This window comes from Maylandia zebra, linkage group LG1, assembly GCF_041146795.1.
Source record: "Maylandia zebra isolate NMK-2024a linkage group LG1, Mzebra_GT3a, whole genome shotgun sequence".
NCBI lineage: Eukaryota > Metazoa > Chordata > Actinopteri > Cichliformes > Cichlidae > Maylandia > Maylandia zebra.
The window spans coordinates 26,985,559-26,999,953 of NC_135167.1; the positions used below are offsets into that span (position 1 = coordinate 26,985,559).

The 14,395-nt window shown below is 39.5% G+C and overlaps 1 protein-coding gene and 1 long non-coding RNA gene across 2 annotated transcripts in view; both read left to right on the forward strand.

Moving 5' to 3' along the window:
• The first annotated feature begins 7 nt into the window (after nucleotides 1-7).
• On the forward strand, nucleotides 8-3,695 carry psmd14 (proteasome 26S subunit, non-ATPase 14). Its single transcript, XM_004543394.6, has 11 exons — nucleotides 8-164; nucleotides 942-1,004; nucleotides 1,253-1,324; nucleotides 1,413-1,532; nucleotides 1,697-1,767; nucleotides 1,970-2,120; nucleotides 2,277-2,384; nucleotides 2,933-3,007; nucleotides 3,091-3,216; nucleotides 3,327-3,389; nucleotides 3,519-3,695. Exons 2-11 carry the CDS (start codon nucleotides 957-959, stop codon nucleotides 3,615-3,617), a joined length of 933 nt encoding a protein of 310 aa, XP_004543451.1. The 5' UTR covers nucleotides 8-164; nucleotides 942-956; the 3' UTR covers nucleotides 3,618-3,695.
• Nucleotides 3,696-13,429: 9,734 nt separating this feature from the next.
• The window catches only part of LOC143417009 (uncharacterized), a 4,643-nt gene continuing 3,677 nt past the window's right edge, over nucleotides 13,430-14,395 (forward strand). Inside the window, exon 1 of the long non-coding RNA XR_013097494.1 lies at nucleotides 13,430-13,524. This is a non-coding gene — a long non-coding RNA (uncharacterized LOC143417009). The remainder of the gene's footprint in view (nucleotides 13,525-14,395) is intronic.

The following is a 14,395-nucleotide window of genomic DNA, read 5'->3' on the forward strand; positions in this document are numbered from 1 at the left end:
CAATGTTGCAAATGCCAGTCGGGCTCCACCAATATACGTCATTAGTGCGACAGTTACTCTGTGGAAAAAAGACGATTCTGGCTGATTCATTGTAGCCGGGTGGTTTGTTTCGGCTACGACCAGAAAAACAAACTCTTCTGAATACCACACAGGTCTGACAGCAGGTAAGTGGAGGCAGACGTTCAACACAGCTCACAGAAGTCATTAAATCTGATGAAAGGGGATTACTGTAAACAATTTGTTAATCATTTTCTTGTACTAAACGGTGCAGGCTAAGTTAGCACAAACAGGCTAGCGCTAGCATCACGCTAATTGTGTCCGTGAACTGAGCTAAAAGCAGCTCAAAACAGTAAACAAGCTAAAACTATAGTCATCAGCCACAGGCATGTAATGATACATTAACTAAAACATACGAGCCGATAATGTTTTATCAGGCTTATGATGTTGCCGTATTGCGTTTGACGATTATGGGTGAATTAGCACATTGAAGCTAACTGTCATTAGCCTTTCTGTGGAATATGGATATTTGATTAATTAATGTAATTTTTTGTGTTACTGGAAGTGCAGTTTAGCTCATTTTCTGCACACAGAGCTTAGAAATAGTCCGAATTTTCTACTCGAGTTTACTCGTTAGGCCTACGTACACTGTGACTACACATAACGTCTAATCTCATAAAAACAAAATATAACCAAAATATTAAAATAAAATATGCATAAGGTACATTTATTTTAATGTTAGCAGTTAAATATAATTTTAAATAATGTATAGGGTGATCTTATTAATTTGGAGATTGTCCAAACAGAGTAAAATCTGATCTCTATAAGTTTTCTTTGAATAAATGTGGACTGAAGGAACTATTACATATAACTCTGTATCTTCACAAACCATGTCCTGATCACGAGTTTAACAAAACTTTTTTTTGTTTGTTTCTGTTTCACAGTTAACACATCTCAGTATGGACCGGCTGCTTAGGCTCGGAGGTGGAATGCCAGGTCTTGGCCAGGTAACCTAAAGATAACCAACAGTATAACTACATTACATAAAAAATACACTTGCTAAAGGGGAGTGCTTGTGTGCTGCAGGTTTTATCAGATGGTTACTGCCATTAAATAAATATTAACAGAAAGAAATATAATGCATATGCACATTGTATGCTCTAAAATTCTAACTGATACCTGGAATGTGGTGATTAGTAAAAGCTGCTGCTGTCTTACAAAAGCCTGAACTAATAAAAAAAACACTGCTCCTCAGGGCCCCCCAACAGATGCACCTGCTGTGGACACAGCAGAGCAGGTGTACATCTCCTCTCTTGCCCTGCTCAAGGTAACACCTCTGCACCACATCATCAGCAGTAAATATATGATGTCCATAAAAAAAAAACATCTCGATGACTTTTCATGCTATTCCTCAGATGTTGAAACACGGGCGTGCTGGTGTACCCATGGAGGTCATGGGATTGATGCTGGGAGAATTTGTTGATGACTACACAGTGCGAGTGATTGATGTGTTTGCCATGCCGCAGTCAGGAACGGTAAGTTCATTTGTCCCAATCTCCTCCTGTAGATTACCAAGGAGTGCACAGTTGGATAATAAACACCTTGTTTGTATCATGATATGACCAATTTTGAAATAAATTTGTGATGATTAATGTTGACTTTATACTTTTTCACAAAATCACAATTTTGTGCCTCACAGGGTGTGAGTGTCGAAGCAGTGGATCCTGTGTTTCAGGCCAAGATGTTGGACATGCTAAAGCAGACCGGCAGGTAACACTTGAGACTATATAAAATGAATAAAAACTCATTTTCAAAAGGATAGTTTGATCAAATACCTGCTTAGCTAGTAATTGATGCATAAAGTGAAGGCTTAGAAGAGAAAATGAAAAGTTTTTATGAAAAAATTTACGTTAAATGTCTCTAAAATCATATTCACATATGTCTGCTGTCCTCTTCCTGTGCTGTTTAACAGACCAGAGATGGTGGTGGGATGGTACCACAGTCACCCTGGGTTTGGTTGTTGGTTATCTGGTGTGGATATCAACACACAGCAGAGCTTTGAGGCTCTGTCAGAGCGAGCTGTCGCAGTGGTCGTTGATCCAATTCAGAGCGTCAAAGGGAAGGTAGGGATGAGTGGGTACCAAGGAGAAACCCTCTAATCAGCCTCTTATTATTTCAAGTGCAGCGCACAAGATCAGTTATTAAGTGAGAATTCATAATGAATTAGTGATGATGATCGTTTAATTGTGAAACGGTTTTTCCTCCACTGTCATCTTCAGGTTGTTATTGATGCCTTCAGATTGATCAATGCCAACATGATGGTGTTGGGTCATGAACCAAGACAAACCACATCCAACCTGGGTCATCTGAACAAGCCTTCAATCCAGGTAACCTGCTGTTTGTGTTCTTAGAACATGGGTTTTTTCTTAAAATCTCCTAACAGATGGTAGCAACGTGTATTGTTATCTCCAGTTTCTGAACATCATATGCAAAGTAATAGTCACTCATGCTTCTCCATAAAATTATGTTCAGCGTTTTCTTTGAATATTTGCAGACAACACCAGCTGTTTGTTTTGTTGTTAGTGTTCAGTTAGCCTCAACAATCAGCTTGTTATAACATGAACAAACACAATTCAGTTAACTTTATTTACATGCAGTTAAATCGTTGCATAACAGCATATACCTGAGGCAGTTGGCACTAGTAAGGTTGCATTCAGAGAGACGTGAAGAACAGGAACAGCTGTGTGCCCTGCCATTCATCACACTTCATTTCCAGCCATTGTATTGAAACTAAATCAGTGTAAAAGATCTAAAGAGGATTTTTTGTAAAAATTCAAAACAAATCCAGTGTTAGAGATTTTTTTTGTGCAATGTTTGCTGACATTATCCAAAAAGGAAAAAAAAATGCTAAACTTGATGTTTCTTGTGTTTTCAGGCCCTGATTCACGGACTCAACAGACACTACTACTCCATCACCATCAATTACAGGAAAAATGAGCTGGAGCAGAAGGTTTGAGTCTCACAACCTATTAAAGAGTTAATACTTTTGTTAATTTGTGGTAGAACATATGACACATGACTTTTCTTATTCAGATGCTGTTGAACTTGCATAAGAAGAGCTGGATGGAGGGTCTGACCCTGCAGGACTACAGCGAGCACTGCAAGCACAATGAGACCATCGTCAAAGAAATGTTGGAGCTGGCTAAGAACTACAATAAGGTGCGACTTGAAATAATTCAGCAGCAGATAATTTTTTTAAATTTTTAAATTTTTTTTTTTTTTACCATACTGTTCCACAATACTGACATACTGTCATATTTCCACCTCAGGCCGTTGAAGAAGAGGACAAAATGACCCCTGAGCAGCTGGCAATCAAGAATGTTGGAAAACAGGTAGATTTTTGTTTGTATTTATTATAAACTTTATTGAAACCAGGGAATTCTCAAAAAGGATCTGAAAATCTTGACCCTGTGGTTTACATTTTTCATCTTTTTAAAACTTTTTTGTTATTTAATCTACAGGATCCCAAGAGGCACTTGGAGGAGCACGTAGATGTTTTAATGACATCCAACATTGTTCAGTGCCTAGCTGCCATGTTGGATACAGTAGTTTTCCAGTGATTGGGCTGTGTGTGTATAACTGTTAATATTACAACCCTTGTTTTCTTTTATATAAAATAAATGTATGTATGACAGTAATTCCTGTGCTTGTGTCTGGACTGACTTGTAGTGAACTGAACTTGTTAACAGTTACTGGAGGAAGTTGAACCACAGCAAATACACCACAGGGAGAAATCTAGTTTAATTAACGCAGGGCACTTGGAAAAGCTTAATCCAATACAATGTTACAAATATAAGAACAGTAACCTGTCAGATGACGCGACGCAAAAAGTGCCCACTTGTAAATAAGCAAAAACATACCCGACTATTTATTGGAAAGAACCAGAAACGTCAGATTAGGTTTTATAGCTGATGTAATCTGTCAGAAACTGGAGTCCGGTTGACTGTTTGCACCAAGCAGTGCAGTCTATTAATCAGTTATTCTAAAACAGATTGTAAAAACAACTCTGAACATTTGATAAATAAGTGCCAGCACAATATACATGACCACCTTACTCCTGATGGTCAACTGTAGCTTTTACAGAACATTCAAGTATTAGCAGCCAGATGTTTTCCGTTGTTGGAGGTTTCAGTAGCTTAAAACAAAAAGTGGAAAAAAAAGCTACCATGAAGTTACCGCTTTTATCAGAATATATTTTACAGACATCGCAGAGGGCAAACAACTTTGTTCTTTTGTGCCAAAGCTTCTAATATCACTGAGCTGACTCAGCAGGGACTCTCTATGTTCATGTAACGCCTCTCTTGACCATTAGATGGGGACAGGGTTTCATGCCACAGGGCCAATAGCCCCACCTTCAGTATTACAGTTTTTCTCGATTGGTTTGGCTCATTTCTTGAAACCGAGATGACATTCTCAAAATAACATGGACAGATCTCCAAACCACCTTGCAATTGTTCACAACAGAATGTCATTTCTCATTGGTTTTATCAAATTGCAAATGCTTTAGTTCATGTCTCAAGTGACTCTGTGCTTCTTTTCAAAGGATTATGTACAAGTAGCTACAGTTAGCACAATGAGCCCACATTTACGGTGGCACGGTGGTTAGCACTGTTGCCGCACAGCAAGAAGGTCCTGAGTTCAATTCCAACATCAGGCCGGGGTCTTTCTGTGTGGAGTTTGCATGTTCTCCCCGTGTTTGCGTGGGTTCCCTCCGGGTACTCCGGCTTCCTCCCACCGTCCAAAGACATGCAGCTTGTGGGGATAGGTTAATTGGATAATCCAAATTGCCACTAGGTGTGAATGTGTGAATGAATGTGAGTGCGAATGGTTGTCTGTCCCTGTGTGTTGGCCCTGCGACAGACTGGCGACCTGTCCAGGGTGTACCCCGCCTCTCGCCCTATGACAGCTGGGATAGGCTCCAGCGCCCCCCGCGACCCTGAAAAGGAGAAGCGGAAGCGAATGGATGGATGGATGGATGTATTACTAGACCTTGGTATGAACTGAGAGGCTGCTCGAACTGTAAAGTTTACAAATTACATGGCTGAACATATAGCATCTTGACAAAGACCTCATTCTCAGCTTATGCAAAGGCGTGTTTATGTGTGGGAGAACTCATTTTCTAACAGCAAAAGCTGAGCCTAACAGCCGATGCTCGTCTTAGTTCATTAAAAAGGGAAAAAAGACACAATGGGTTCACAGGATCTCAGCCAGCCAAACAACATATATCACATCAACTCAAGTGATGGCGAAGAACGTGGAGCATATGGTCTCGCTCCTCTCCATCTAATATATACTAACTGGACAGATAGTTATGACAGACACGGTCTCCTGCCCTTCTGTCAACCTTAAGGTATTTCAGGCTACGTCATTTTTGCTCCTCACCAAAATCTCTGCAACCCAAAGCTGTGAAAAATGATTTTTTTTATAAAAGGGCTGTTCAATTAAACAGCACACTCAAAGACATTTGGAAATGACAGAGCAAGCCCACACATAATTCAAAAGAGTTTGATATCAAAAACATAATATTCCAAGATATATTTTACAGCTGTGCAGATGACTGGAAAGCATCTGTTTTCTCAACTGCTCGTCCAGTTCATGGTTGCTGGGAACTGAAGCCTCGTCCAGCTGTCATACAGTGAGAAGCATGGCACACATTGGACTGGTCACCAGGTCATCATAGGACGCACGCACGCACGCACGCACACACGCACACACGCACACACACACACACACTAGTTGACCTAACTGAATATCTTTGGATAGTGGGAGGAAGCTGGAGTACCCTTTCAAGATCTTTGACCTAAATTAATGAAAAATTAATGAAAAGCCAACAGGAAATCAGTAAAAGCCTGGCGTTCTTAATAATTGATAACGACTCAAGCTGTAGCTTTGCGAACATCAAAATTATCAGTAACATTCTGTAAATGTATAAAATTATAAACATTTCAAAGTGTCAGTTTATGTAACAATGTGGAAGGATGATAATCCCTGGTTATAAACGTTACCTTGTCATTCCCTTCCTGAAATTCTTCATGGGGTTATTTTGATGCAATCACACACTCAGCACTCTATTGAACCGCTTGTTAATGTAAATATCAAGTCAGCCGATCACATGGCAGTAACTCAGTGCAGTTGATTTAAGTGACTTTGAACGTGACGTGGTTGTTGGTACCAGACCGGATGTTCTGAGTATTTCAGAAACTGCTGATTTACTCAGATTTTCCATCATCTCTAAGGTTTACTGAGAACGATTTTAAAAAGAGAAAATATCCAGTGAGAAGCAGTTGATGAGGGTCAGAGGTCAGAAGAGAATACCCAGACTGCTTAGAGGTGATAGAAAGGCAATAATAACTGAAATAGACAGAAGCAGAAGCAGATGCCATGACCATCTCATTATGAATGCAGATTATACATATTGATGGCTGCTTCCCATAGCATAGAGCATCCCATGGGTGCAGTTGACACACAGTGACTGTGTGATGTTGTCATGTCAATATGGACATGGATATGTTACCATCACCTTACTGAATCTATGCCTATCTATCCCTTTGCAGAAATTAGGCTCCATAAATGCTAAAGAGGTAAGTATTATTTCTCAGTTACAGTGAATAGATAGAAAATAAACTGTAGGAAACTAAACAGAAGAAAGAAGAAGAGAAATAACAAGTTAACATATACCAGTGACACAGTCCAGGGCCTGATCAACCCTGGCAGGGCCTCCTTGGATGAGGGTGTCTAGTGATAATGGTCGAAACACCCGATGAATACAATGTCCACTACTGACGATGTGTCCCAAATTTTAAAATGATAAGCTAGATCAGATCTCTAATCCCTAATCCTAACTAAGGAAGGAAAATGGCAGATTAGCCTGGGTAAAAGACTGAAAGTTGAGGCACACAACAACGTGCGCTGCTGGCAAAGTTTCTGGGCTGCCTTTCCTCATAACAGCCATCCCTCAAGAGTCTCTCCATCTAAAGCAATGCATTATCAGGGACTGTAATATCTAGTTTTTTTTTACTGAATGTGTTTGACTCTCACGCTTTCATGTAGTGCACCATTTTTTGGAACTCAACCAAACATCTTGACAGCTTTAGGGTGAAAGATTTCAGTTGGTAACTTCCTTAGTGCTTGGAGGATGAACCGTAACATTACATCAGTGATTACTGACGCAGATTCTCTCAGATCTTTGATGTCACCAACAGGCCAAAATGTTTACTTTTTGTGAAAGATCTCCGTAAGAGACCTCCGATGTAAGCTACACTGTGAGGTTCATGTTGGTGAGCTTTTATCTTTCATCAGCTATTAGACCAACAGAGACCATCTTGTAAAAATATTATGTTTCCACACCCAATAAAGACATAGTTATAGTTCCAGATAACAATGTTGTAAACCACAGTGTATTTACACCACAACGTACATTCAGAAACAAAAATACAAGCCTACAGAAGTAGCAATAAAATGCCTAATTACTATTTATATAAGTCATAGAAGCATAGCTTCTTTTGTAATATTAGTTCAAATGTATGAATATTGCATTATTATCACATTGTAATAACATGTTTGCATTTCAGTGGAGTTTATTATAATGGATTCTCTTGTATAAACAGATGGATATCACCATATCTCAAAAATAACTCATGCTTCACTTACCTAAAAACATAGTCAGCATGAAGGGCCAATTCACATGTAGCAAGTATGTGTATTTAGGTACAAAGTGTACCTTCATATTTCTAGTGCTGAATCATGCTAGCTTGCACTGGAAGCATTTTCAGACATATTCTTCTGCAAATGTCAGGAGATGTCTCCCTGAGATTACAGCACAAAACCAGTCGTGCGCACGGAGCAGCAGCCATAACAACAACACAATGTTATCTTCACCCTCCAGAAACTTCCAAACTTCAAGTCTGAGCTGAACGTATTTGTTGTTGGACACTTTTTCTGGGAATGAGAAAAGTCTGCTTTCTTTTTCTTAGAAGACTTGGGAAGTTTGCTGCCTCTCCATGTTTGAGTATTCATGCAGCTGATCCTTCGTGGTCAGACATCATCTTCTCTGCCTCCTCAAATCTAACAACATCTTCTCCTGCAAGGAAACTGAAAAGACACCATCTTTTGGTATCTCTCATAAAAAAGTGTTTTTCTCCCTGCTTCCAAAGGACTTCCAAAGAGATGAGCTAAAGAGGGAGGCGTAAAACAAGGCAGGCTCTTTAATAAATGCTGGAGCTGTTTGGTGCGGTTCAAGAAAACAGATTACTCCCATGGGGCCACGGCCAAGCACACAGCACTCTGCTCCACCTTAGTGGACCGGAGCCAAAGGATGACAGAGTTAAAGCTTTTTAATTGCCCGGTTCTGCCGGATGGACAATTTAAATTATAGCAACAAAAAAAAAGTTTTTGTGAACAGTTTAAAAATTCTTAAAATGCTGTTGACAAATAAATCAATAAATCACATCTCATAACTTTTAACTTTTATTAGGTTTGTGGAGGTTTTCATCATCTCATATGATCTTCACCTCGTTTTTTTTTAGCCATACTCGTGAATGGCTCTTAGGATTTTTGTTCAGTTACTCACCGCTTTGATCCAATCAGAAATATTTTGACAAATATTTGATTGCCATAAAACTTTGCCAAAACCATCTGCAGACGATGACTCCAGGGACTTTTCATCCAGCCAATATCAGGTCGAATGTTTTACTGATTCTGGAAAATTGGGAAAAATCTTGATGAATGGGCAAAAACTGTGATATGGACATATTTGGTTTCCAGATAATAAATCTGAAATACCTTTTTCTCCAGCACGACTAAGAATTTCTAGTAAAATATCTCACCAGCTTGGCTGCTATTAAATTTAGTGCACACATTCAACAATAAATTGCAATAAACTTCTTGGGCTTTTGATCTCATGCCAGCATTGGGGAAGATTTGACTTTGCTTAATACTTTTAGTTTTTCACTGGTGCGATAATGTCTGAGTGCAGCTGTTCTGTTTAAATGAAATTATTCAGTTCATGATCTGTAGGTGTTTCTTTTCGATAAATGATCATATTTTATATGTTTTAGAAACCAAATAGATCGTCTCAGAGTTTATATAACATTATTGATTTATGTAAGCAGCATTTCTTGCACTTGTGCCGCCTGAGTTTGGCAGCTGTTTTCAATTTAAACATGATTTTACTTGGACACATGTATTAAGGCTCGTGACTGGCAGAAAGAACACACAGATATTTACGGTAAGTTGATGGTTTCCCAGATTTACACTGCTTCTACAACCTGAGAAGCAGCAGGGTATTTTTTTTAATCCATATTCACAAGACAGTTATCAACCTTTTTAGTCACATAGAGTTCTCTCTATGATTTTTTTTGTTTGTTTTGCTTCATAATAAAAGTCTCATGTTTATGGTTGTGCCACCATGACATTTGAGGACATACAGTGATGGTCAACATTAAATTATCTCAATATCTTTAGAATTAATATTAGTTATAATATGGGACTATTTTAACAATAAAAAAATCTGAGAAGCAAAGTTAATTTGTGATCTTATATTTATGGTTTTTAGATAGCAAAATATAAAACAATATACATTATTTGCACTGAAAATATTTTACACGTTTTAGAACCTATATAATTATGCGTTCAGACACAAAAATATCACATTATTGATCCATATATACTGTGTACATGTGTACAGGTTTATTGAGTTAATTCCTCCTATATCACATGCTGGTATGTTAAATTGCACAATCAGTTAGCACGGAGGTTGTGACTGTGTCATCTATTTTGAAATGTCCAGTTATTTTCAAACACTGCTGAGTTTGCACCAATGTGAAGTTTTAGGTCTTTTTATGCCTGGAAGTTATACTTCTACCACCTCCACTGTTACACAGTGAAATTCTTTTAGCATCATGTTGCTTCTTTTGGTATTAGGCTGACATTCAGCACAAAGTGTTGCGCAGCCTTTGTAAAACCTCACAGAGCTGCGAGCACTAAGCTCTAAACTGAGTTACTTTAAGTGCTCGGACAGAAAAGCATCATTTTCCTTTTCATGACAAACAAGAAAAACTCCAGAAGAGCCAGCGATTGGAGCTTTGGGTGATATCAGGGCCCTCTCTCTGTCTTCCACATGTGGAGATCTCCACAATACGCTGAAGGTGTGAATAAATATTTCTACTTGTTCGTTATTGCACGAAGCTGTGAAGTTTGGCCAGTGGTCTGCACATCTGGAGGAGCGTCTCTTTGAGGCGATAAGGACCCGCCCGTGAACCCAGATCTGATTTTCCAGAGTCTTCCTAGAGCAATCCCAACTGTATTTCCATTTTCATCTTTTAAATGATTCAGAGTAAATGTGAAACATTTGGACGTTTTAAATGCAATGCAATCTGTCAGACAGCTGTGGTACGTCAGCTTGGTGTCTGTTCTTGTGCACCCTGCCCCTCCAGACAGAATGCCCTTAACCTGCAAAGGTCCTTCCCTTCTCAGCAAATCTGTTCAGCCAAGAAATAAACAGAGCCTCACTCTTAAATCATCCTGTTTACTTCAGCTCAGGCTGCTTTGTACCTGCAGTGTTCTCTCTCAAACATATACAGGATGTGATAGATGGTACCTGCCACTGTTAGAACAAGGCATTACATCTCTGGGCTATACTTTATGGACTTTAAGCAATAATGTGACACAATAGGCAAATAAATAAATTAGATCTTTGACTCTAATGCGTCAGTGAAAAGAAGCAGAAGTTTGAACCTGGCTTCATCCAACATTCTGACAAAGCAGACATCAGTGACTTCTGCTAGTGAAATTTCAGCCCTGTTTATCTTCCTCTTAAGCTTTTAATTAATCAAAGTCAGAGAGAAAATGATCATAGTTTAAACCATCAGTTACCACCTGCCTTCTAGCCTCTTTCACCAAAACGCATAAGAGAGATCAAATGAATTGCAAAGATGGAAGCAAGTAGTTATTCTACCTCTAGGGATTCATGTTTTATGACTTTATTCGTCCCTTATTTCTTCCAAATTCTGACCTAACTATCCAAATGTTGCAGGGGTAACCCAGACTCTTCAGATCAGCCAAAGTTTTTCTAATGCTCAGTTGAAAAATTTTGCTGAGTCTGTGTAAATTGTAGCCTCAGTTTCCTGTTCTTAGCTGACATTAGCAGCCAGTCTGTTCTTCTGCTGCTACAACGCATCTGCTTCAAGGTTCAGTGTGCTATAAGTTCAGAGATACTGTTTCGCTTTGCTTGGTTGCAACAAGTGGTTATTTGAGTTACTGTTGGCTTTGTATCAGCTTGAGGCACTCTGGCCATTCATCTCTGTGTGCTTTTAGGATCATTGTCCTGTTGGATCATGACCCTTCACCCCAGTCCAAAGTCCACAGTGCTCTGGAGCAGGTTATCATCAAGGATGTCTCTGTATATTGCTGCATTCATCTTTCCCTCAAACCTTACTAGTCTCCCAGTTCTTGCTGCTGAAAAACATCCCAACAGCATAACGCTGCCACCACCATGCTTCACTGTAGGGGAGGAATTAGCCAGGTGATGAGCAGTGCCTGGTTTACTCTAGAAATGATGCTTCACATTCGAAAGACTTCAATCTTTAGTTCATCAAACCAGAGAGTTTTGTTTCTCATGGTCTGAGAGTCCTTCAGGTGCCTTTTGGTAACCTCCAGCTGGGATGTGATGTGCCTTTTACTGCTTCTGTCTGGCCACTCTACCAGGCAGCCCTGATTGGTGGAGTGCTGCAGAAATATTGGTGACTGGAGCTCTGTCAGTGTGACCATTGGTTCCTCGGTCACCTCCATGTCTGACACACTTTAACTTTAATCACTCATACTGGAAGAGTCCTGGTGGTTCCAAATTTCTTCTATTTACAGACTGATGGAGGCCACTATGCACCGAGACTCTGGGAGACTCTTCTCTATACACTTCCGCAGATCTGCACCTTGATACAATCCTGTCTCAGAGGTCTACAGAAAATCCTTTGAACTTCATGGCTTGGTTTGTGCTCTCACATGCACTTTATGTAGACTTTTCAAATCATGTCCAATTAACTCAATTTACTATGGGTGGACTCCAGGCAAGTTGAAGAAACATCTGACAGATATCAGTGGAAACAGGATGCACCTGAGCTCAATTTTGAGTGTTGTGGCAAAGGCCATGAATTCTTAGGTAAATGTTATATGTTTGTCTCTTGGTTTTAATAAATTTGCATTATTTCAATCTAACATTTTTCACTTTGTCATTATTTATTAGTATTTTGTGTAGAATTTTGAAGTGAACAATGCATTGAGATGCTGCCGTTTGATTGGCTGATTAGATCTTTTCATTAAGGACTGTGAGTGCTGAATGAAATCAGATAGATTTGCTTGTGCTCCTGGTACTATGCAGAACATTGGTTAAAATAAGAAGGAAAGTAAGGCCATAGTAGCAAATGATGTGAATGTTTCAAGGTTTAAAAATATAACATAAAAAATGCTTCAAGTGTTATGCCAGACTCAGTGTAAACACTGAATTGTTTGAATTTGTTCTCTTTTTAAATATACTTATCCAGTAAATGAAGCTTCTGGTCTGTATTTAGTGAAGTGGTGTAACAGCAGACCAGACCAAAAGGCAAACATGGTAATTATTATGTTTAACCATCTGTGTTAGAACGACGTCACATTTAGAGACTAATTTTTGGCTTAAACTTTTTGTTACTGTCCCGATTTGTTTTCGTTCTACTTTGATGGGGAATGCTTTGTCCTCTGGGCTTTTTTTAAACTGCCAATTACCTGGAAACGGAAACACTGACTAAGACTTCATTTGTGTTCAGACATGTGCAAAATAGATCAGGTTATACTCATAAGATTAATGGCCAAACTTAAAATTCACAAAGGGAGCCTACATACCTACTCCTTCTTCTAATAACGTGAAGTCATTTCTCCCCCTTGAAGCCATATGCTTCCAATCCACAGGAGAGAGCGAATAAGTGCAGGAATTTACCAGAAACTGTTATCTTTCAAGGCAGATAAACACATCAGGGAATAGCTCACCCCCACCGGAGTGTTTGTTTAAAGGTGCCTCTCGAGATACTGGATGGACAAATGATTGTTAGGGAGGGATTCGATAGTGAACAAGTACACAAAAGCCATCCGGAGCTGTCATAAGAACATGCAATTAAAGCAGCAACGATGATTCGTTTCTAGATGGTTTTATCATGAAGCAAGAAGCAGTGAGGACCTTAGAGGCTGCATTTCTGCACTTTGTTTGTGTACGCTGGTCCTTAGGAGGACGGTGGGTGGGGGTGGGGTGGGCACGTGATTGGTGCATCCTGCAGTCTCTGCTTCCATCTCTGTGGTACAGCAATGACAGTAACCGTAGTGTGATGTCGTTGCCTGGGACTATATTTCCACTCTCTGTCTGTAATGTTCCTCAGTGGTCTCGGAGTGATGATGTCAGCGTCCACAGAGTTTCCACCACAGCACAGAGCCTGCAGAGGGGAAGTGAGTGGGTGTGCGTGGGTTTTGTATGTGCAGTCGGACCAGCTGCGTTTGCACAGAGAAGAGGGTCTGCCGAACAGAACCACAAAACAGAGGTGCTGTTTTTCATTGGTCTAGCCTTCAGGGACTCACCATCTGGGCTGGTGTTATTTAAGTCAACAATGAACTTGTGACATATTCCCGCATATTCCTGCACACACACACGCACACAAGTTTCTCTTTTAAGATATCAGTGGAAGTACAGCCAAATAAAGAAAAGTCCTTCTGAGTTAGATGCATGAAATATTGTAGTTTTTATTATATAGCTGGAATTCCTAACAGCTTATGGTCGTTTCGGGGAAGTCTGGAGACACTGGTGGGAAGTTTTCTGTTACACAGATCAAGTGGATCTAAAATGTCAGTGCATGGATTTATTAAGCCTAATATTTCTGCCAGATAATGATGCTGTGGCATGTGATATGCTGGGTAATACATTTGTATGCTTTCTAAATATTTTGATAGAGTCGTTTGGATGAAGAGGATTAAAAAAACAGTAGTTAGAAAATATCAACACCTCTTGTCTCTTTCAGAAACAACCTCTTGAGTTTTCCCAGAAGTACAGCTGAGATTCAAAATTTAAACTCCACATAACCTACATCACTCTCTCCCAGTTGCATTCAGGGTCAGATTTAATCATGCTCCTGTCGAGAAAACCAGTTCTCCCACCACTGCTTTAGTTTATGAACAGAAGAGAATGGGAAAGCTAATGATGAGACCATGAATGCTACTCACTAAACCACACCCTGCTTTATCTTCTAGTTTTCTGTTTGTCCACTAAAATAGCTTTGAAAAATGGACTTCTAGCCTGAAACTAGCTATTAAAACTATAAACTCC